The sequence below is a fragment of the Patella vulgata genome, chromosome 5 (assembly GCF_932274485.2).
Source record: "Patella vulgata chromosome 5, xgPatVulg1.2, whole genome shotgun sequence".
Lineage (NCBI taxonomy): Eukaryota > Metazoa > Mollusca > Gastropoda > Patellidae > Patella > Patella vulgata.
The window spans coordinates 58931146-58949920 of NC_065883.2; the positions used below are offsets into that span (position 1 = coordinate 58931146).

At 38.1% G+C, this 18775-nt stretch overlaps 2 protein-coding genes across 4 annotated transcripts in view; both read left to right on the forward strand.

The window, feature by feature from the left end:
• Window positions 1–18775, forward strand: part of LOC126820764 (putative E3 ubiquitin-protein ligase UBR7) — a 100027-nt gene that overhangs the window by 61267 nt on the left and 19985 nt on the right. The gene's annotated exons all lie outside the window — the stretch shown is intronic.
• Window positions 12848–18056, forward strand: LOC130012956 (sulfotransferase 1B1-like). Of its 3 annotated transcripts, none has more exons than XM_056101208.1 (6): window positions 12848–12906; window positions 13811–14048; window positions 15181–15504; window positions 16113–16213; window positions 16661–16838; window positions 17840–18056. In XM_056101208.1, exons 2-6 carry the CDS (start codon window positions 13850–13852, stop codon window positions 17950–17952), a joined length of 915 nt encoding a protein of 304 aa, XP_055957183.1. In that variant the 5' UTR covers window positions 12848–12906; window positions 13811–13849; the 3' UTR covers window positions 17953–18056. The 3 variants fall into 3 exon arrangements, with proteins under 3 accessions (XP_055957183.1, XP_055957182.1, XP_055957181.1); XM_056101207.1 differs by having other exon boundaries at window positions 12857–12971; XM_056101206.1 differs by lacking the exon at window positions 12848–12906 and adding an exon at window positions 13036–13285.

Below are 18775 nucleotides of genomic sequence, written 5' to 3' on the forward strand. Positions count from 1 at the left end.
CAAAATGCACAAACCCGTAGATCAAAATAACAACTGTAAGTTTACACGTAATTCCAATATTAGTGATGTTGATCAAACATCAGTGAAATCGCTGATTAAAGATGGGTATACATCCATTAGCAACTCTAGGCCTTATATGAACAGAAGAGGGAACTCAGTTAGGCCTCTTTCTGGTGTTAAAAATGTAGTCCTAAGTTCCTCTATGTTGAAAGATCTTTCTCCAAAAAGATTAGACTTTTCTGGAAACACAGAAGTGCGATCAATTTCGGGCGCCGGTGTAAATGATATGTATAATTATATAGCAAGAGTCGGGAGACCAATGACTTCTGTTAAAAATGTATTATTGCTCATAGGTTCGAATGATTGCTCTAATTTGTCTATGGATGCTTTACCGCCTTAGAGTTAGCATACGATGACCTAATTTCTATCTTAAAAGTGAAGTTTATCCTTGCCCGTATTAGCTTTTTGGAGCTATTACCTAGATTTTTGGAGCTATTACCTAGAGAGGATTTTGCTTTCAACAATAGGGTTGAAGAAGTAAATAAAGTTTTAAACAGAGTTTGTAATTCTAATAATTGTGATTTCATTAAAACTAATGATTATTTCTTCCAGTCTAATGGAGTAGTTAAAAAATATCTCTATGGTGACCACACCCATTTAAATGCAAGAGGTGTAGGCTATCTGGCTTTCATTATAAAGCAAGTTTTTGGCATTCAGACTCCAAAGAGGTCACTCTCCACTACACGCTTCCAACTGGCCTAGGTTTTTCAATCATTTAGTCGTAGCCCTCCTCGGTTTCCCTATCAGTCAAATGGGTTTTGGTAATTATATGAATACATATCTCTTTTTGTCTTGCCTTGAATGTACAAGGCTTGTTAATTGATATTGATTGTTTATTTCTATTCTCATGATCAGAAAACTGAGTTGCTAAAATTGGCTTATGTAAAGTATGAAGACTGATGTCAATCATTTTTTCCGGGTATTGAGAAGCAAGCAAGCTGCCTAATGTTATGACTTAATATTTGATGTTTTAGTATACCTAACTGTCAAGTGTTGGTATTGAATTGATGATATTATTATATTGTTAATAACAATAGCTTAATATTCAGTATTTTAACACCTGATCAAATCAGACAAAAGTTTCTACAAGTAACAGTGTATATTGCTGTAATATATTATTGAATAATTATATACTGTACTTTGCTTGAAGCGGGCATTTTAGATTTATATATACTATTCAAAAAAAGTAGGGGATATTTGATTTTTAAGTGTTATTAAAGTCACCTAATGAAACTTACGAAGAAACAAATGACAAAATGAAATGAAGTTCACATTCATCGATTTATTCCAAATGATCGTTAGACTAAGTAAGGCACAGACTGACCATTATAAGGGTAAAATGATACCCGGGGTCAAACAGCAAAGTTACCACAGCATCACAACCAAGTCAGTAACGGGTAAATCCTCCTCTGTTTGCCAAACAAGCATTGATCCGACGTGGCATACTCCTAATGAGACGTCTAAGGTCATTTTGGTCCAGATTGTCCCATTCCTGTTGCAACGCAGCAGCAAGTTCTTGGACATTGGCAGGACGTTGTTGACGTTGACGTAACCTCTGTTCAAGCATGTCCCAGACATGCTCGATGGGGGAGAGGTCGGGACTCAGTGCTGGCCAAGGTAATGTGGTGATGTTCTGTTGTTGGAAGTAACCTGTAACGATCCTGGCCCTGTGACATCTTGCGTTGTCATCCTGGAAGATGAAACGGCGGCCATGACGTCGTGCGAACGGCACAACATGGACTGCCAAGATGTTGTCCCGGTAGTACTGGCCTGTAACACGCCCTGCAACAACATGTAAAGCCGTTCTTCCAGCAACAGTGATGCCTCCCCACACCATAACAGAACCACCCCCAAATCGATCATGTCTGATGACGTTAACGTCTTGGAAGCGCTCGTTTCGACGACGCCACACCCTCCTACGTCTGTCCAAAAAATCAACAGTGAACCTTGACTCATCTGAAAACATCACATTGCTCCAGCGTCGATTGTCCCAGTGTTGACGATCCCTACACCAACGACGTCTTGCCTGAATGTGATGATCTCTCAAACAAGGGATCACGCGAGGACGTCGGGCGCGAAGGTGACCCCTATGCAGTCGATTTCGAATCGTCTGGCCACTCACTCTCACACCAGTGTCTGTTTGAAGACGAGCGCTGATCTGATTTGCTGTGATGACACGATTTCTCAAGGCCAAGGTACGGATAAATCGATCCTGGGCTTGAGTTGTCGCCCTTGGTCGACCTGAGCGTGGTCTGTCCTGTACAGATTGTGTATCACGGTATCTGGACCATAGCCTGCTTATGACAGACTGAGAAACATTCATCGTCCGCGCCACAACCGCCTGTGTTGTGCCGATCTGTAGCATGCCAAGGGCACGTAACCTTTCATTTTGGGTAAGCCGTCGCATATCAAAATTTGTTTTCTGGTCACTAAAACAATTAAACTGATGTTTCCACCCTGGAATTCAATGCCACAATGACTGTAACATTCAAAGTCAGAGTCGTGCAAATCTTGGGTTGGACCCCCATGATGATCCCAAGCATCACCTGCATTCCATGCGGTAGCTATTGGTGCGTTTGGGCGTCACATGTAACTGGAAATGTGTCTTCTGTTAGGTTCTATAGTGACTTTTTTCGTAGTCATTTGTATATTTTAGTATTATGCCTCCAAAATCAAATATCCCCTACTTTTTTTGAATAGTATATTATGTACCACCATACAAACTTAATTGTTTGATATTAATTTGGTAACAATTTAAGTCACAGCCAAACATAATGCCCAGAATTGTACTTTAATACTGTTAGAAATTCTTATTACAAAATAGTACAATGTTATATCTTGCAGGCTGTTATATACACACTGCATAATTAACAACTAATTAAGTATAGGTCATAGCATTTACTATTTATAGGTCGTTTTATCTCTTGTATTTTATCTATACAGTGATAAACAGATTTCTGTTTATTTAAACTCACCACTTAACTAGAACTTATTTTGTCTTGCATTTTGTTTGTTTATACTGTACATGCTGGTTTTAATTTTCACATTTTGATATTCTGCTGTTGTAATGTTTATGCTTGATAATATTTTAGTCCGTAAAGGCTTACATGACATGTCGGTCACATCAATATTCACCATGTGATCAACAAAATAGACGACTTTCATGTTTTTGGTTTCACAGAGACACATTTAAACGAGAATATCCCATGTGATGCTGTAAAGTTTTCTGGCTTCCACGAGCCATTCAGAAAAGATAATTGTTTGAGCGGTTCCTCTGGCGTTTCTTTATATGTAAAAGAATCTCTTGTCTGTAAACGTAGGACTGATCTTGAGCATAAATTTATTGAATGTATCTGGGTTGAAGTATCCTTAAGAAACTCTCTACCTATTTTAATCTGTTGTTTATACCGTAATCCTGCTTCCTTGTCAGAATGGCTTGTATATTTTCAAGCAATGATGGACACTGTTTGGAATCAAGGTCATGAAATTATAATGATGGGTGACATGGACTTTGATCTCTTTAAATCTAACAACTTCTTTTGGACAGATTTTCTTGAGTTATATAACCTTAAACAATTAGTTGATGTTCCTACACGTGTTACGGCAACATCATCAACATTAATCGATCATATTATAGTGTCGTCTCAACACATTGTGGAAATTAATGTACCAAATATAAATATATCTGATCATTTTCCATGCTGTTTTACATGGTATAGGAAAGGTATCAAGATCCCGAAATTATCCCATACTACTATTTCTTATAGATCATTCAAGATATTCAACGGATCTGATTTCTTGAGTGATTTAAATTCTGTTCCTTTTGATAATGTTTACAATGCTTGTGATCCAAATATTGCTCTTAAAATGTGGTATGATACTATTCTTCCAGTCATCAATAAGCATGCTCCCTTTAGGACTAAAAGAGTTAAAACTGTCTCAAAACCACAATGGCTTTCTGATGAAATTGTTAAAATGATGCATCTACCCGACCACCACAAAAATAGAGGCGAAATCATTGAATACAAAATATGTAGAAATAGATTGAAAAATTTAATCAGAAACTCTAAATCTAAATATTTCCTTAGCTTAGTATCTGATTCAAAAAATTCAAAACAAATTTGGAAGGCAATTAATAGTGTAACTGACACCTTTAAATTTAATTCTCCTATACCCATTGATTGTGAATCTATTAACAACTATTTTTCTAAAATACTTGATAATCTTTTAAAGAAAGCATCTGTATCACCAGAATATTTCAATGATGAGTTAGTTTGTAATTTTCTTCAAGGGCACCTTCCATCGCAAGACGTTTTTGAAATTACTCCTATAGGTGTTATGCAAGTGTCAAAATTTCTTAGGTTGCTTGATACAACTAAATCTGTAGGTTTAGATCTTGTTAATCTAATTTTTTTAAAGCTGGGATTTGGTATGCATAACTAAATGTGTATTTCCAAATTTATTTAAGTCAGCTAAGGTTTTGCCTTTACATAAGTCTGGTTGTAAAGCTGATCCGAATAATTTTCGTCCAATATCTATTTTACCTGTATTATCAAAACCACTTGAAAAACACGTGTCTAAATGTCTAATATAATTTTTAACCAAACATAGTTTATTGTATGCTAGGCAATCAGGTTTCAGACAAACTAGTTCTTGTTTAACTGCCTTGACACATATAACAGAAAATATTTATGATAATTTGAATTCCAATTTGTTAAGTGGATTAATCTTTTTTGACTTCAGAAAAGCCTTTGACTTTGTGAATCATAAATTATTATTACAAAAATGTGCTTTATACAAATTATCGAAATCTTCCCTATCATTTCTTAAATCATATCTTTTTGACAGAAATCAGTGTTCATCTGTTAATGGATGCACATCTTCATTTCAGCCAGTCTTACATGGGGTGCCACAAGGATCTGTCCTTGGTCCCTTACTTTTTTAATATCTTCATTAATGATCTGCCATTACATTTGTCTTCTAATTGTGATCTATTTGCAGACGATACTACGGTTTATACTTTGGCTGCAACGTTATCCCAACTTCGAACTCAATTACAGTCAGATACTAATAGTGTTCTAAATTGATGTGTTAATAATTCATTGATAATAAATATAATGAAAACTAAAGCTATGCTTGTAACAACGCCTCAGAAAAGAATGTTTATTAAAGAATCCCATATGCAAATTGAAGGTAAAAAAATTGAAGTAGTTAATTCTTTTAAACTCTTAGGTGTATATATTGATCAAAATTTGAATTGGAAGGACCATGTTAAGATGATCAGTAAAACCTTAAACCAGAAACTATTTCAATTGCGAAGGATCAAAACATATCTATTTAAATCCTTCCAGCTTCTATATTACAAGTCACATTTCTTGCCATATATAGATTACAGCTCTCCAATTTGGGATAACTGTAGCAAAACTGCATATTTACTCCTTCAGCGTCAACAAAATCGTGCCTTCAAACTCATTTTTGATCAAGAACATTCTAATGACTTGCCCCTTTTCTAAGGAAATGCAAGCTGCTGAATATATTCAAGACATATTTTCATATATAAAATACTTAACAATGTCTGTCCAAGTTATTTATCTAATCTATTATTGAACTATAAGACTCCTTATAGCAGTATTAGTTCCAGACTGACCCTTTTCAGACCGAATTTAGATATTATAAAAGGATAGTTTGCGTTATAAAGGTGAAAAATTGTGGAATTATACTATTCAAAAAAAGTAGGGGATATTTGATTTTTAAGTGTTATTAAAGTCACCTAATGAAACTGACGAAGAAACAAATGACAAAATGAAATGAAGTTCACATTCATCGATTTATTCCAAATGATCGTTAGACTAAGTAAGGCACAGACTGACCATTATAAGGGTAAAATGATACCCGGGGTCAAACAGCAAAGTTACCACAGCATCACAACCAAGTCAGTAACGGGTAAATCCTCCTCTGTTTGCCAAACAAGCATTGATCCGACGTGGCATACTCCTAATGAGACGTCTAAGGTCATTTTGGTCCAGATTGTCCCATTCCTGTTGCAACGCAGCAGCAAGTTCTTGGACATTGGCAGGACGTTGTTGACGTTGACGTAACCTCTGTTCAAGCATGTCCCAGACATGCTCGATGGGGGAGAGGTCGGGACTCAGTGCTGGCCAAGGTAATGTGGTGATGTTCTGTTGTTGGAAGTAACCTGTAACGATCCTGGCCCTGTGACATCTTGCGTTGTCATCCTGGAAGATGAAACGGCGGCCATGACGTCGTGCGAACGGCACAACATGGACTGCCAAGATGTTGTCCCGGTAGTACTGGCCTGTAACACGCCCTGCAACAACATGTAAAGCCGTTCTTCCAGCAACAGTGATGCCTCCCCACACCATAACAGAACCACCCCCAAATCGATCATGTCTGATGACGTTAACGTCTTGGAAGCGCTCGTTTCGACGACGCCACACCCTCCTACGTCTGTCCAAAAAATCAACAGTGAACCTTGACTCATCTGAAAACATCACATTGCTCCAGCGTCGATTATCCCAGTGTTGACGATCCCTACACCAACGACGTCTTGCCTGAATGTGATGATCTCTCAAACAAGGGATCACGCGAGGACGTCTAGGTGACCCCTATGCAGTCGATTTCGAATCGTCTGGCCACTCACTCTCACACCAGTGTCTGTTTGAAGACGAGCGCTGATCTGATTTGCTGTGATGACACGATTTCTCAAGGCCAAGGTACGGATAAATCGATCCTGGGCTTGAGTTGTCGCCCTTGGTCGACCTGAGCGTGGTCTGTCCTGTACAGATTGTGTATCACGGTATCTGGACCATAGCCTGCTTATGACAGACTGAGAAACATTCATCGTCTGCGCCACAACCGCCTGTGTTGTGCCGATCTGTAGCATGCCAAGGGCACGTAACCTTTCATTTTGGGTAAGCCGACGCATATCAAAATTTGTTTTCTGGTCACTAAAACAATTAAACTGATGTTTCCACCCTGGAATTCAATGCCACAATGACTGTAACATTCAAAGTCAGAGTCGTGCAAATCTTGGTTTGGACCCCCATGATGATCCCAAGCATCACCTGCATTCCATGCGGTAGCTATTGGTGCGTTTGGGCGTCACATGTAACTGGAAATGTTTCTTCTGTTAGGTTCTATAGTGACTTTCTTCGTAGTCATTTGCATATTTTAGTATTATGCCCCCAAAATCAAATATCCCCTACTTTTTTTGAATAGTATATTTACCTGAAACCATAAAAAGAAATTGCAGAAATGTTAATTCTTTTCGAAGACTTATTACTAATAATATGTTTCAAACCTTAATCATCATTTTACTAATACTACCGGTAATACATGAACCACGCGGTACATAATTGGTGCAAGATTGATATGTAAGCCATTATTATGTTTAATGTTCATTTCAATTGATAACCGTTGTTATATTTGTTATTTTCATTGTTGTCCCCCGCCTTTCGAAAAAAGCAGGGGACTATTAAAATGGATTCGTCCGTCTGTCTGTCTGTCTGTCCGTCCGTCACACCTTTTGGGACACAATAACTCTCCTTCTAATTGAGCTAGAATGTTAAAACTTGGTGTAGGTGTTTATTAGGTCAATGCCTTGATGGAGTTCGAAGATGAGCATTTTTGGCTTAGGGTAAGCAGAGATAAGCAATTTGATTGGTTGATGCTTTGGGACACGATAACTTTAGTTCTAATTAAGTCAGAGTGATGAAACTTGGTGTATAGTTTCATTACATCAATACCTTGACTAAGTTTGATAATGAGCATTTTCTGCTCAGGGTAAGCCGAGCGATAAGCAATTTGATTGGCCGAGACTTTGGAACACAATAACACCTTCTAATTGAGCTAGAATGTTCAAACTTGGTGTAGGTGTTTATTAGGTCAATGCCTTGATGGAGTTCGAAGATGAACATTTTCTGCTTAGGGTAAGCAGAGATAAGCAATATGATTGGTTGATGCTTTGGGACACGATAACTTAGTTCTATTTAAGTGAGAGTGATGAAACTTGGTGTATAGTTTTATTACATCAATACCTTGACTAAGTTCGACAATGAGCATTTTCTGCTTAGGGTAAGCAGAGCGATAAGAAATTTGATTGGCCGAGACTTTGGAACACAATAACTCTCTTTATAATTGAGCTAGAATGTTCAAACTTGGTGTAGGTGTTTATTAGGTCAATACCTTGACTAAGTTCGACAATGAGCATTTCCTGCTTAGGTTGAGCAGAGTGATAAGCAATTTGATTGGTCGAGACTTTGGAACACAATAACTCTCCTTCTAATTGAGGTAGAATGTTCAAACTTGGCATAGGTGTCTATTAGGTGAATGTTTAAACTTGATGTACATGTAGATGTTCATTAGGTGAATGTCTTGACTGAGTTCAATAATTAACATTTCGATCTGAACCTAAGCAGAGCTAATCGATTTCATTTGTCGATGGTTTGGGACAAGATAATCTTGATTCTATCTGATAGAGAGTGATGAAACTTAGTGAAAAAAATAAATGTGCGATTAATTAATATGTGTCATCTATTTATTTTGCAATTTCGGCGGGGGACATCAGCCTCACTGTTGGCTTGTTTTTGTTATAAAGGGCACAACGTGTCAGAAAGGTCCATACATATCGGACCTAGATTGTTCACCCTTTCGAAATAAAGATATTATTATTATTATTATCATTTATGCCAAAATTGTCATTTGTTGACAACACGTCAGAACAGCTACATAGCAACCACTGGCATCTTAGACTAGACGTCATTGTCATGGTTTATATGGTATTTTGGGCCGAGATCAACTCAGCCGTCACTTTCTCATCCTTCACTAAGAATACTCACCCTTCACTAGATGCGAATCAAGCTGGCCGTCACTTACAAGTTCTCTGGATGACCATGACTTCATTGAAATCACGTGCTCGGTATGGGCTAATCCGAGCCTTAGATAAATAAAAGGAATTGAAAGTAGTCTATTTTTAGAAACCCATTTCTTTGCTCAAAATAAAAATACTGAGCGCCATAGAAAACGCATCACTTTTTTTCCCAAATATTTTATTACTAGGTGGTTTTGTATGTATAATATTATGCAATACTATGAACTATTGTTTCACACAATGCTCCCAAACACAAAAAATATCGGCCCGTGTGCAAAAAAAAATTGCACGAGATGCACATGAAAAACCCAATATTCACGTGCAGCATTGTGTGTGAGCCCTTTAAAAGCATGTTTTGAACTTAATGTGCAGTACATCAACTGTGAAACGTCCATCTGTCGTAATTTGTTGTTGGACGTGTGAAGGAATCGAGCTAGAGATGCCGAGACTTACTGAAAATCGACGGAATGAAGCCATGGGAATGTCCAGGGCTGGCATGTCTACACGTGATATTGCCAGACACTTCAATTGTCATCAGTCCACTATTGTAAGGTTGGTGGTCCACAACGCGTTACAACCCAGGCTCAAGACCGCTACATCCGGGTCACTCATCTGCGTGACAGATTCCGCCCAGCGACTCGAACAATTGCAGCAGTCGTCGGAAGACAAGGACCAGTAAAGTGCCAACACCGTAAGACGTCGTCTAAGAGAAGTAGGACTCAATGCACGACGACCTTATGTTGGAGCTATCCTCAGGGATCATCACCGTCAGCGGCGTTTGATATGGGCTCAAGGACACCAGACATGGAGAAGAGTAGACTGGCAAAGTGTGCTCTTCAGTGATGAGAGTCGCTTTCATCTTTATCACGCTGATGGCCGTCAACGTGTGTGGAGACGTCTTGGGGAACGTCTTGCAGACTGCTGCGTCTTCGAAACGGATCGATGGGGTGGGGGAAGTGTAATGGTGTGGGGAGGCTTCACATTTCATCACCGGACCGCCCTACACATTTGCAGGGGTCGCGTTAATGCTGTAGCCTACCGTGGTGATGGCCCGTGGAGGACACACGCCCTACTGACATCTGTGTCTTACTTTTGGTTTTGACCCCTCTGACTTTGTACCCTTGATTACAGATTAAACATCCATAAGTGTACAAATGCGTTGTTATTGATGTGTTCCCATTTGAATATTGTTCACAATAAGAAGCAAAATAAATAAGATATGTTTACAGGATCATTTTGTTATACGACAAACTAAGTGATGCGTTTTCAATGGCGCTCAGTATATATACTATTCAAAAAAAGTAGGGGATATTTGATTTTTAAGTGTTATTAAAGTCACCTAATGAAACTGACGAAGAAACAAATGACAAAATGAAATGAAGTTCACATTCATCGATTTATTCCAAATGATCGTTAGACTTAGTAAGGCACAGACTGACCATTATAAGGGTAAAATGATACCCGGGGTCAAACAGCAAAGTTACCACAGCATCACAACCAAGTCAGTAACGGGTAAATCCTCCCCTGTTTGCCAAACAAGCATTGATCCGACGTGGCATACTCCTAATGAGACGTCTAAGGTCATTTTGGTCCAGATTGTCCCATTCCTGTTGCAACGCAGCAGCAAGTTCTTGGACATTGGCAGGACGTTGTTGACGTTGACGTAACCTCTGTCCAAGCATGTCCCAGACATGCTCGATGGGGGAGAGGTCGAGACTCAGTGCTGGCCAAGGTAATGTGGTGATGTTCTGTTGTTGGAGGTAACCTGTAACGATCCTGGCCCTGTGACATCTTGCGTTGTCATCCTGGAAGATGAAACGGCGGCCATGACGTCGTGCGAACGGCACAACATGGACTGCCAAGATGTTGTCCCGGTAGTATTGGCCTGTAACACGCCCTGCAACAACATGTAAAGCCGTTCTTCCAGCAACAGTGATGCCTCCCCACACCATAACAGAACCACCCCCAAATCGATCATGTCTGATGACGTTAACGTCTTGGAAGCGCTCGTTTCGACGACGCCACACCCTCCTACGTCTGTCCAAAAAATCAACAGTGAACCTTGACTCATCTGAAAACATCACATTGCTCCAGCGTCGATTATCCCAGTGTTGACGATCCCTACACCAACGACGTCTTGCCTGAATGTGATGATCTCTCAAACAAGGGATCACGCGAGGACGTCGGGCGCGAAGGTGACCCCTATGCAGTCCGATTCCGAATCGTCTGGCCACTCACTCTCACACCAGTGTCTGTTTGAAGACGAGCGCTGATCTGATTTGCTGTGATGACACGATTTCTCAAGGCCAAGGTACGGATAAATCGATCCTGGGCTTGAGTTGTCGCCCTTGGTCGACCTGAGCGTGGTCTGTCCTGTACAGATTGTGTATCACGGTATCTGGACCATAGCCTGCTTATGACAGACTGAGAAACATTCATCGTCCGCGCCACAACCGCCTGTGTTGTGCCGATCTGTAGCATGCCAAGGGCACGTAACCTTTCATTTTGGGTAAACCGACGCATATCAAAATTTGTTTTCTGGTCACTAAAACAATTAAACTGATGTTTCCACCCTGGAATTCAATGCCACAATGACTGTAACATTCAAAGTCAGAGTCGTGCAAATCTTGGGTTGGACCCCCATGATGATCCCAAGCATCACCTGCATTCCATGCGGTAGCTATTGGTGCGTTTGGGCGTCACATGTAACTGGAAATGTTTCTTCTGTTAGGTTCTATAGTGACTTTTTTCGTAGTCATTTGCATATTTTAGTATTATGCCCCCAAAATCAAATATCCCCTACTTTTTTTGAATAGTATATAATGATGAATGTGCCAGAAAAAATCAAGTAGATTCAAAGAGCCATAGAAACCTACTTTCCTGTAATGTATGACACAATAACTGGAATTTCGTATTAAGACACGTATTTTGACATTAAATACAGCCCCCCCCCCATCATTTAATAGAATTTTGTACCGTTCATCTTTGATCTCCTCTCAAGGCAAGTAAATATGAATGTGCCAGAAAATTATTTATATATTTGAAAAAAGTCGTGACCGTGCTTTCTACTGATATCTAGCATGATATCTAGAATTTCGTATTAAGACCCGTATTTTTACTATAAATACCCCCCACCCATCATTATTTAAATTTAAGTCCAGATGTCATGTTACATATCACTGAAAAGCACATTCATTTCTCTTTTCAAATATATAAATAATTTTTTGGCACATTTATATTTACTTACCTTGAGAGGTGATCAAAACGAACGGTTCAAAAATCTATTAAATGATGTGGGGGGGGGGGGTATTTAAAATAAAAAATACGGGTCTTAATACGAAATTCCTGATATCATGTTACATATCACTGAAAAGCCCATTCATTTCTCTTTTCAAATATATAAATAATTTTCTGGCACATTTATATTTACTTGCCGTGAAAGGGGGGGGGGGGTGTATTTGAAATAAAAATGCGAGGCTTAATCCAAAATTCCGTAGATCTATACTGAAAAGTAAAGTTAATCCTCTCTTGAAATGTATATATTATATTTACGGCGGAATGCATATATACTTTTTAAATTAAAATTAATACAAGTTTGGTAGCCTTCACTGGCTGTATTAAAGATAGTGGTGGGGGTGGGGCGAGTGTTTAATGTCAAAATACGTGTCTTAATACAAAATTCCAGTTATTGTGTCATATATCACCGGAAAGTTGGTTTCTATGTCTCTTTAAAACTATTTGTTATTTTCTGGCACATTCATGATTACATACTTTAGAAGAGATAAAAGCATTTTTATTTCGAGCAAAGAAATGGGTTACTAAAAATAGACTACTTTCAATTCCTTTTATTTATCGAAGGCTCGGATTAGCCCATACTGAGCACGTGATTTGGCTGAAGTCATGGCCATCCAGCGAATTTGTAAGTGACGGCCAGCTTGATTCGCAGTTAGTGACGGGTGAGTATTCTTAGTGAAGGATGAGAAAGTGACGGCTGACTTGATCTCGGCGTATATAAGAGGCTGTAAGTATGAACTGCAATTGTGTAAAAAAGAACTAGCTACAACATTGTGACAACAGTCTGCAAAATAAATATAATAAAGGCTGGAAACTTACATAAAACTTCCGAAGCGAAGTCATTTTTGTTGCCAAGAGTTACCCCTCTTTAAGTCTCGGATAGCAGGGCGGAATTATTTCAATCACGCAATAACACTAATTCCTTGTTCTTTTAAAAATCTTCAAACGTTAAAAATATTTTTTGTTGTCGATATCCGAATAACATTTTCTTTCATAATTCATTTACCAGCAACTCGAAACTCAAACATTTTAAATTTGCAAGTAAGCAAGAGACCGTCTATAATCTATTGAAAATATTTTGAAAAATGAACGCAAGCGCGTGACCAAATAACGACTTTTTAAAATGGGTGTAAAAATGTTTCCTAAAAAGTTCCAAAGAAAACCTCCAAATATTTGTGCTACAATATCGATAAACACGTTCCTGTTACGTAGTTATCGGGTGTGTATTGTCCATTTAACCATGTTTGAATTATCGCGTCTCGTGTTCTAATGATTCAAGCATGGTTAAATGGAGAATAAACCCACTCTAAATACGTAACAGGAAGTGTTTATCTCCTAATCAGAGCACATTTCTAGCTGTGTGGACACCCTACAGTTAGTGAATTATAAGAGGTATTTAAAATAGCCAAAGGTTTCAAATAAAGCCAATTCACGTCAAATAGATGTAAAGTTCAATCTTTTCATCATCCATATATAATTGTTTAATTCCAGTTGCCTCATCCCACTGTAGACTGTTTACTTAAAAAAGATTAGCTTGTTATGTACATGATGTATTGATACTTTTAGGTCAAAATCGACCACAACTAGATAACACACTAATTTAAAATGGAAAACCAAAAAGTAAAACAAATCATATTCACAGATAAATCAGGGAATGAATTAAAAACGATAGATCTAGATGGGGTACCGATACCGGCATTTCCAGAAGAGGGGTTAGGAAAGTCACATGGTGAACATTTCAGGAAGCTTAAGGAAATGACCATAAGAGACGATGATGTTATTATATGTGCTTATCCCAAAGCAGGTAAGTTCGAAAAAAGATCGATGCCAAGCACAAGTAAGCAAACAAACCAAATTTAGTTTTCACGAGTTCAGCAATAAATGTTATAAAAAGACTTTATAATCTCAACACAAGATCACTGATACTCCCGGAATACCTACCTTCTAATGATCATAACTAAAACATATGATAATAGAAATAATGATAGCCCGATTTCCATCGTCCATGCCTCCTAACACACCTTTCGTTTACACGCAAATGAGCAGCTTAATTTTAAAGTTTACTGATTTGAACAAAAATACCATTTTAGTATCATCCTTACAAATGACAAAGCAAAATCAAAAATCTACTTTAAGTGCCAGCTGGTTTGTCAACTTTTCTTCTTGGCTAGGTTTGCTAACTTCTTAAACAGATCTGCGTGTTGGTTTGTCAACTCTTCTTCTTGGCTAAGTCTGCTAACTTCTTGGACAGATCCTCATATGGTGGAGTAGTGGGACGAGATAAAGCCGATCGGGACCATGCACCCTCTTCATCTGTAGGAGAGCTTGCTTGGTCCTGCTTCTTCTTGGGACCAGTTTCCCCAAAGGCTGTGGTCTTCTTTGGAAGCACACTGCTAGTTGTGTTGTTGAAACTGCACAGTCTAGTTGTTGAAAATGTGTAACGCTGCTCGATGACTGGCAAATTGATCCACAGTAAAAAAAAAATCTGCCCTTATGTATCCCACCGGTGGTCACATCGTGACAACAACCGTTGTGAACCTGAAAACCGTGTCCTACTGTGATAATAACCACAGCAATAGTACGGGCAGCAATAAAAAGATTCCAGTCCGGTTGGCTTATTTCGGTACCGATTATCTGTACATAGACGCTACAAATCACACACAACTGAAATATATTATGAAGTAAAGATGCGAAATATTGTGTTCCGCTCTGTTCATATTGCTTAGACTAAACATTGCTGTAATATCTGAAACTATCACTTTAAGTAGTAACAATCCTGGCGTTTTGGAGTGTTATGGCAGTGCTTAAAACAGGAAGGTACCCTTTCTAGATTATTCGTGCCAGTCATGATATTTATGATCTTGTGATGAATAAAAACCATGTAAATCTAAAAAAAAAATGTGTATACACATTATTATTGTTATTATTTATTTTAGGAACTCATTGGATCTGGGAAGTGAGTCAGATGTTGAAAGGCCAAACAACAGAATATCATAAACATATTAAAGAGCAGCACATGTTCGAATCTACGAATATTGATAGTTTTGACGCAGAACCCTCACCGCGTGTTCTTAATTCACATTTATGGCCACGACATTTACCTAAACAAATGTTTGAAAAGAAAACGAAAATAATTTACCTCATTCGTAATCCCAAAGACACGGTAGTTTCCTTGTTCTTTCAGTATAATGCACTAGAAAAATCATTTGGTTACCATGGCAATTTAAGTGATTTTATAGATCTTAACGTCAATAAAGGATGTAAGTATTTGAAGGATTAATTTTACTAGAAGTACTAAACTTAGCTTAAAATAATCCACAGTCTATAATAATACTACTAGAAATAGTAAAATTAGCTTAATCCTCAGTCTAGCTAGTTCATTACATAATGTACCGATTTCAGGACAGTGGTGACCCGCCGTTTCAATAGAATAATAGAAATATTATTTTCTTTAACACAGACCTGTTAAACATTGTCAACCAATGGTGTGATTTCGATCCAATATGAACGGCAAACTCCACCACTACGCCGAAAACATGGTCCTTTTAATAATAAAAACAACACAAAGTATTAATAAATGCATAGAAAATAAATCATAATGTCGACGGGGCATTTTCAAGTTCTATATTATTTGAATTACTGGTATGGTTATTACTCGATCTTCTTAATACTTTTGATAATTGCATTCATAGTTGTTTGCAAATAATCGACTTGTAAATACTCTAGTAGCAAAAATTCGAAGTTCGCATGAATGAGGCGTGATTCTTTTTGATTTTTAACGATTTATAATAATTACCCCCAGGGCTATAATACATTTTACCATCTTGGTTGTAACTGTTGTTTATTTTCTATATGCAAACTATTTCAGTCCATTATGGTCTGTGGTATGAGTATGTTCTAGAATGGGAAAAGTTCCTTAAAACAACTGAAAATCCATTTTATCAGTTATCTTATGAGGACATGCAGCAGGTATGCTGACTGTATTAAAATATATATTTAAAATGTGTCAGTTGTCACGAATTTTGTTATCTTAATAGATAATAGCATCAGTAAGGGAAGACATCTTACATCATTAGTTTATCATATAATCGACTTGATACTGTTATCAGTAACAAAAATATCGCCTGTCACTGTTATATATCAATATCCTCCAAATGGTATCACCTATACCTATCAGATAATACCAGAGATTAGATATTATCACTTAGCTGTTAGATATTTTCACTTATCTGTTAGATAATATCACCAGTATTTGTTAGATCATATCACCGATATCTGTTATATATTTTATCCTCAGTGACTCTTAGATATTATCACCAACGACTGTTAGATAATATCACCAGTGACTATTTGATAATATCAAATATCAGTAACTGCCACAGAACTAAACGAAAATAATATTTTGATTTTTCTCAGAATCCTCTACATCATGTAAAAGGTTTGGCTAAATTTCTAGAAACTGATGTCTCTGGTGAATTATGTGAAGAGATAGTAGATGCCTGCTCCTTTAATAAACTAAAAAACGCCAATGATGAAGTAAAAGAAGATTTTATAAAACCTTATTTCAAAGAAGGAACTTCATTTTACAGAAAAGGTAGGATTAAAAAAACTGTTTTGTAGTAGAGATCTTTTTAACATTCAGCTCCAGAAAAAGAAATTTAAATCTTAATGAATATTATCCTCTAGAGAATGTACTTGAAAGTAGTTCAACGTGGCGGCACAGTCTGGTATATTTAGTGACCCCACTCTTGGGGATTGAAAGTTTGGTTGGGGTGAGGGGTGTGGGGGGGGGGGGCGGGGGCGAGGGGCCGGATAAGGCTCAGGCCAACTAGGCACTTTTAGGAGCCCCGTGTATCCATTCTCTGGGAATTTAACAAATTGATCGTAAATGTAGTATATCATGAGTACCAAGCAATAATTTTCAATTAGGCATCAGATTTCCCCCTTTATATTGTGTGCAAGCTGACCAATTTGTCAAAAATGATGTATACTCAAGACTAAAAGGGCCACCACCTCACCCGAGTTTACCATACTCACAGGCTAAACGCTCGGATTTATACTTTTTAAAATAACTCTACCCGTTCAACTTCTGGTTACATAGCTGGTTGTTAATATATTTCGTTTCTGGTTTGCTATGATCAACGAACAACTATCGAGTCTGCACACGTGATGTCAGCTGTCACTCAAAACGATTAGCTCCATAAGTCACCCCTTGGACCACGCATATAAATAGGGATCGGTTGCCGATATGGTCGATAAATAAATCTCCACTCTTTGGAATCTTTGGAAATGGCAGATTTTCAGTATAATCATTTATCAATTCAGGCGATTATAATCCAGTCTACTGGAATAGTTCACACATAGCCAAATTTGAACCCGCAAGTAAAGATAAATATAAAACTGTTGGCTGCTGAAACCTGTTACAGGATCTGTGTGTAACAGATGAACCCAGTCACAAGTGATATCATCCATGGTATCCGCAGTGGTATCCTTCCGTTCTACTCCACTAAGTGGATACCGAGGATGAAATGATATCAGGTATATCTATGTCTACTGACGCCCAATGATTAATAATTTCACGGTAACTATTTTCAGGTAAAGTTGGTGATTGGAAGAATTGGTTAACTGTAGCTGAAAGTGAAAATATTGATCGAATGACAGCTGAGAGAATGAAACACAGTCAAATTAAATTTAAATATACAATTTAAAACACAAACCCAAAACATAGGATGATAAATCTACATTATACAATGATTGATAATAGACGAGATATTTGTAGAATTCAAAGATAAAGAAGGTGTTAACAATCAAAGTTGTGGCTATACAGTTTTATTATCTAGCATCTATATTGTTATTAGTCTCCTAGATTTGCACACGCGGAAGCCACGGTGGATCAGTGAAAAAGAGGTTGGCTGGCTAATACCCCCTTCACACATACGATTTAAAAAAAATCAGCCCGATCGTGGCAATGACTTTGTGAGCGTAGTTAGTAAGATCGTGGTAGGATCATGGTAAGAACGTGGAGAACTACGCGGGTTTGGAACATGCACCATACCCACGTAAAAAGGTGGAAAAGATCTCGCAACGCCGATGTCGCTCTGAGACACGATCTGATGGATTTTTATAGGTCGTAGGGAAGTCGTGGTCTATGTGTGAAGGTTTTGTTTTAGATCTCTCGGTGGATGAGGCTCAATACCTCACCTGTATACCAAAAATCGCAGATCGAGGTGAGGTCGCTGTAACAGCGTAGCATTCATGTGGAAGGAGCATCGTGTCAACAACGTGATTTAGCGCCGCGGGTACGTGGTTGAGCATCGTGGGGTGTGGAGGAAGCGTGGTAAGAACGCTGCGAGGACGTACGGAGCGTGGTGAGAACGTGGAAAAGTGAAAATTTCTGCGACTTTGCGCGTACTGAGAGCGTACACTGTAAAAAATATCCATTTTTGATGTGGCCGAATTCCGTAGTTTAACACCTTTTTTCTGTTAATCGAAGGATTTTTTGGTAAAATTGTGTTAAAAGCATGAATTATT